This window comes from Nestor notabilis, unplaced genomic scaffold (assembly GCF_000696875.1).
Source record: "Nestor notabilis isolate BGI_N333 unplaced genomic scaffold, ASM69687v1 scaffold4074, whole genome shotgun sequence".
NCBI classification, from domain to species: domain Eukaryota; kingdom Metazoa; phylum Chordata; class Aves; order Psittaciformes; family Psittacidae; genus Nestor; species Nestor notabilis.
The window spans coordinates 77,780-83,913 of NW_009926701.1; the positions used below are offsets into that span (position 1 = coordinate 77,780).

General features: G+C 47.6%; 1 protein-coding gene across 1 annotated transcript in view; it reads right to left on the reverse strand.

Moving 5' to 3' along the window:
* Positions 1-6,134, reverse strand: part of ZMAT4 (zinc finger, matrin-type 4) — a 31,519-nt gene that overhangs the window by 7,060 nt on the left and 18,325 nt on the right. Inside the window, exons 4-5 of the mRNA XM_010013665.1 lie at positions 425-432; positions 1-42 (exon numbers count right to left, since the gene is read on the reverse strand). The exon at positions 1-42 is cut by the window's left edge and continues 208 nt beyond it. Coding sequence (XP_010011967.1) covers positions 1-42; positions 425-432 — 50 coding nt within the window. The remainder of the gene's footprint in view (positions 43-424; positions 433-6,134) is intronic.

Here is a 6,134-nt window from a genome sequence, read left to right on the forward strand (position 1 = left end):
CCCCGGGGCACTGGCCGGGTGCGGCTGCTTCAGGGGGCTCAGCTTGGGTCTTGTGGAGGGAGACGTTCAGGTGTGAGCACCCCGAAGCCGAGCCCGCATTAGACACAACAAGCAGCAGGGTCCCACTGCATGTTCTGCGTGGTGCTGCTCAGAAGTGCACCATTTCCCATCGAACGAGCAGCATGGAAGGGTAGGATTGTTCCCCAACTCTCTGCATTTCCCTGGCTGGGAAAGCAGAGTGCTCTCATCTCAGTGACATGTCTTCTCACTGTTGTGACTAAACCTGCTAAACTTATCCTGCTTAAATTGCTACTTACTGCCAGCAGAGAATAAACAAAACGTGCAAAGCCATCTACTCCTCAATTTAGAGACAGGTTTATCACTATCTCAGGGTTCCTCCTTTCCAGTTGTTCTCACGAAGAACAGGGGAAGCTGTAGGAATTGTAAATCGTCACAAATGGAGAAGAAATTATTCAATAGTGAGTCCCCTCATTCAAATATCTTCACATTTCCCTCCAAGAGGCTATTTGGGAACACAAGCACCATCCCCATATCGTTTCAGAGACAAATGGATGATTAGTCTGTACACAGTGGAGCTGCCCCTTGTTTGCCAGAGTTTTCCTGCTTTGTGCAGTGTAAGTCACAAAGCCACAGGAAAACAGTTGAAAGTAAAAGGAAGTTCAGATACCACCGAGATAGATACAAAAATACACAACTTCATTATTACACCTGATCCAAAACTTCCCTTTTATCTGGTTTTCCTTTTCTTTTCCAGTCTGCAACCTAAATAATGAACAAACCCCTCACTCTGACACACAAGAATAGGCAAATTTTTAGGTGGTGACGAGGAGCTCGTCGCTCTCCTTTGATCAGGAGGCTCCATGTTGTTCCAGCTTAGCCCTGATGAGAGCTGGGTTGGCAAGTGATGAACCCACCTCGGTGCCTGACACCAGGAATGGTAACAGAGAGCAAGGCAGGGATGTATTCAGATGTATAATTAGGACCGAAGCCCACTGTGATTGACTCCATGGCTCCAGAAAGTTAATATTGTTATAAATCTTCTGCTGACCTGCTCGGGAAGGGCCATCGATTAACTTCCCTCAAGGAAATTGTATCTTACATATAAAATTACTCAGAACCTTATCAATTTCATGGGGATGATAAGCTTCTATTGTTTTTGATGGTAACTGCCGAGGTCTGAGAGGATGAGGGCATCTGGACTGTTATAAACAACCAGTGCTTACAGCAGCCCAGGAGCAACGTGATGTATTGGACTCGCTGCTCTGCAGGCCCCAGGCTATAAAGTTAAATCCATCAGATCCTTTGGTCATCTTTCTCCTTCTTCGTATATTTAGCTGCTGCCAGAGGGGAACCAGGGAGGCTGAAGCTGACAGAGCTGGTGGTGTCCACAGGAGTTATGTGTCCTGCTTGCTAAAGAAATCCGACTGCAGCATCCTTCAGGCATCTGCTGGACCAGTGACCCTGTGCTCTGAGCCCAGCTCCAGGCTGCAGCCCCACACCAGAGACCTGTGTCGCTCATCACTGCTGCCTGGGTTTCCTCTTGGCACTCACAGCAGTGTTGTCCTGTAAAGCCACATTCCCCAGGCTCCCTTTACAGCTACAACCAGTCCTAAGGTGCTCTGAAGCCAGCCTGGCAACTAGTGCAAACATCCCGTGCCTCTCATCTATTTCTCTTCAGGAGGATTTGGAAGTTGACTGCTACACCAATATGGATTTCTCATTTTGATACGTGCTACATTACTACAGGACAGAAAATATCATCATTCCCTGAGCAGCGACATGGAAATTAATAATAAACACTCACAAACCACCAATCGTTAAAAATGTTTCTCCATCTCAAACACAAACATAAAAGCTGCTAGTTTGACTATTTAAAGCATTTCAAAATGCTAAATAGCTCATGACAGTCTGCCTTACGTTCCCTTTTGCTGTGGGAGGGAAGTGAGAAAGTCTTACTTTGCTGCAAGAAGCAAAATATAAAGTTAGAAACACTTTAGCACTCTGGCAATGAACTAATGTTTGACTTATTTCTTGCATGCGAAGCTCTTTATTCATAGCTGCATTTAAATGGCACCCAACGTTTTATCATTGCCACTCTCAGGGGATGAGCATGAGAACGTGACTGAGCCACAACCATGGGCTGCGGGAGAAATCCCGTTTTCTTTGGAAGACGAACCTGGGATTAAGGAGATTTCACCTGCGGCTGGACAGATCCTCACACCCAAGCCTGAAAGCCATTGACTCTGTCCCTGTCAGCACGTCTGAAACACAGACCCCACGCTAGGAACTAGACGACAAGGAGGTGAAAAAGCCAAGGTGACTTTTCCTGCCAGCAGAATCATCCCCTTATTCCTCACCTCACTCCCAAAGCCAGTGCGATGCAGCAATTCCCACCTTCCCGGTCTGATGCCTGCAGGTACCTGCACTTCCATCAGTGAAGGCAGCAGCTATTCCCCCCCGCCCTGATTCTTTGGGTTGTAAGTCACAGCAATGACTGGATGCAGGCTGATAGAAGATGTTGGAAATGACTAGAGACAGCAGCAGCAGTGACATGAAGCCTCTGAGGGCTGCAGCCTCGTGCAGAGAAGCATCAGAGATCACAAATATTTCTTTGTGGTGATGAGACATCCCCTTCCTATTGTGAAAAAACCGGACTGTTAAGGCACTTCTCCCTCTCCTGAAAGCACCAGCAGAGAAAAGAGAGCTCTGCATCTCATTAAGATGGCAAAATCGAAAGCAAAGGTGTAAGTCCATAAGGGGACTGTGACTAGATGTAATTTTCTATGGGACTGGTGAGACAGAAACCCCAGAATACCAAGCAGGGACCTGTCTGGAGGCAAAATGTGTCCACACAACCCTTCAAACCCTCACAGGATGCGGCAGCTTAAAGTGATCGGAAAGAGCATCTGCGTTACGTGGTAGGAATGGGGTGGCACAGGGCAGGATGGACACTAGTGTCTTGCTTTAGATACTCCGCAGAGCAGAGGTTGCTCAGAATGTAGGACCGATGTAACCTCCATGGTGATGAGAGGGAATCTTGTTCTGCACCAGCTCGGCAGAGCCGAGATGAACATTCCACCCTGTGGCACGAAGCTCGCTGGGAAGCCCTGTGCTGTTCCCAGTGCAGTATTAAGCACGGCAGCGCTCGGTGCTCGGGCACACGCTGGATGTCAGCAGTGGAGCAGGTACCTGCGGGAATCCTTCTCCATGCCGCATTCCAGCTGGGAACGGGTGCGAGCACAGCCTGAAGCCACAGCGCACTGGGTTTGAGGAGCTGCTCTGCAGAGGAGAAGCCTCAGGGGAGCTCCAGGTTGTAAAGTTAAACCTATCAGATCCTTTGGTCAGTTTTCTCCTTGTTCTTATGTTCACAGGTTTAGCTGCCATCAGAAGGGTGGCTCCAGGTCCTGCAGCAGCCATGCAGCACCTTGCTCAGACCTCCAGGGACCACAGCCAGGCTCAGAATTCCAATGCAGACTTTTCCCAAGCTTTCCACTCAGAGTGCTACATATTTTTCAATGCATTCATTTTTACTGGAAAGTTCTGCTCTTCCAACAGCCCAAGAATTCTTCATAATTCAGTTTCAGCTGCATTCATTAGTCTTCATTTTGCCTCCTAAACTTATTTTGTTACTGTGCAGTATAAAGAGATGCTCCACAGAGGTGAGTATACGTGAGAGTGAAATGACTCCTGCAAAGGCAGCTGGGCAAAGGACTTCACAAATTCATAGAATCACAGAATGGGTTGGGTTGGAAAGGACCTTAAGATCACCCAGTTCCAACCCCCTGCCATGGGCAGGGACACCTCACACTAGACCATGTCACCCAAGACTCAATCCAACCTGGCCTTGAACACTGCCAGGGATGGAATTCTTTCCTCCCTTTACACACAGACCTACCAGCTACACGAAGGGGCAGCACAGACCTTCACAGCAATTTAAGGTGGCAGAATACATCCCTGTGCAAGGCTGAAGATCAGACATAGCAATCTGGCAGTTATTATCCATTTACTTGCCTATTGCCACTAAAATCCCTTTTCAGATCGACTGCATTTAATCTCAGCCACAACAAGAGCACTTGGGGAACTCTGAAAATATTTTAAGCTTTCTTTTTCTTTTTAATTAAAAGATTATGAGAGCTCTAATATTTGTATAGAGCCTTTCTCGCTTGTTTTGATCACACATGAAAGTTAAAAAAGATTTTACTCTTAAGAGCTTAGGGCAAGACCAAATAAAACATTCAACCCATTTAACCACCTGAAGGATTATGGTGTCACGATCACAACAGCAGCTTGATCTCTTTTGAAGGTGCTAAGCCATTAGGCTGCCTCCTGCACCACCAGCACCCACTGGTCATGGGGCACAGCTTTCAGGTGCCTGGAACATCAGAAGGAGCTGGAATACATCAGTGATTGTCAACACCTCTGAATTGCTGCAAGTTAGCAGCTTGTTTCTCAGCAGATTAATGTTACTTATCTCCTTTCTGCAAATCCAAGGGAAAACAAAGCTCATCCCAAAGAGCCACATCCGTGTCCTGCAGCTCCAGCACTGTCGGAGGGGCTCCAGAACAACGGCACCCAACAGCGCTTTACAGCAGCCAGAGCAAGAAGCACTCCACCACCAGCACTTCAACCTCCATCACCCGGGTCTCAAAGCTGACACCAAAACCTTAACAGGACTTCTGGCAATCGGGGCTGTAAGGATGATACATGAGAGCCTCCGGACTAGCATTCCATGGAAGAAAAACAACTAGATAATGAATTCTCCCATTGGAAGCAGCACAGAAACCACTCAAACCCTGTACAGCCTGGCCACACCGTTGTCACAGACACATGTCCAGAACTTAGGAGCACCACAGCCTCGGAAGCTCTGTCCAAGGGACTGGAAGCTCCCCAGTGCTAGCCATGAAGGACTGGGACAAAATTCCTGTGGAAAAATGCTGGGCGACTCTGTACAAAGCCCAGAAAAATTCAGTGTCCAAAGGTCAGATCTGTGAGAACCACTCAAGAGCCAGGAGGTGCTTATTAATGCATGCCTGCAGCTCAGCTTCATCTTCCAGATCAAGTGTCTGGGAGAGCTGATGAGTCCTTGAGTTGCTCTTTCCTAGTGATTGCTGCTGCTCAAGAGCCCATTACTGTGGAGCACGTGGCGCAGCTCACTTGGAGCCCCTGTGGGGCTCCTCCAGATGATTAAAACATCAAACCCACAACGCAATGGAGAACCACTGCCCATGGCTTGTCCGACTGCCTCTGCGCTGCTCCAGCTCCCTCCGACCTGTAAGATCCTGCCTGCAACCAGGAGAAAACAGCAACACTTTCCCTGCTGGTGGCTGAATCCGAATCACTGACTTACATGGGAATAGGTCCATGGGCTATTCCCTGAAATCCAGCATGCTCAGAAACTCACCTGGATTTAAGCAGAAAGACCAGGTTTTGTGCTGGAAGAGAAACCACTGGAGGGCTGTGTGAAAGGGATGGGGTTCGGAGCGCTACTGTGATTTAATCACATCTAGGGTGTGTGCACATCGTGTTAGGCAGGATTTAAAGTGCAAAGTGGAATTTATACCCTATTGTAAAGGAAGTGAAACTGGTAGTAACAGTGGAACACATCTGTCTGCAGGACCACAGCCCAGTTATCCTGCCTGGGCAGCATGAAGAACACTTTGTACAAGCATCCTCTAACAACACCACTAGGGAAGTTATGTTTCACAGTATATTGGTGGTTTGCAGGGACTTTATGGTTAAGCAAACAATAAGATGGTTAAATTATGTGATTCCAACATTTGGCTTTTTAAATGTGAAAGTTAATAGGTTTGCATTACTGGAATCACCGTGGAGGAAAGCATGAATCCCCATCTGGGCAAAAATCAAAAGACAATCAATCCAACAGGTTTTAAAGACTAGATTTCCCTCTAAGGTGAAAGCAAATGGCACTCCGTTCTGTACAGGAACACGAAAGGCTTATTAAACATATTAGCTGAGCTGTAGAATAACTTCTGATAATTAAAGTGAGGCTCAGTTATTTGTGCCCAGAGGAGATACTGTCTGTCACGGAGCAAAGCGCTTCAGAAGCATGGAGCCAGAGACAGGGCTCTCACACAAAGGCCAGCCCTGGCTGG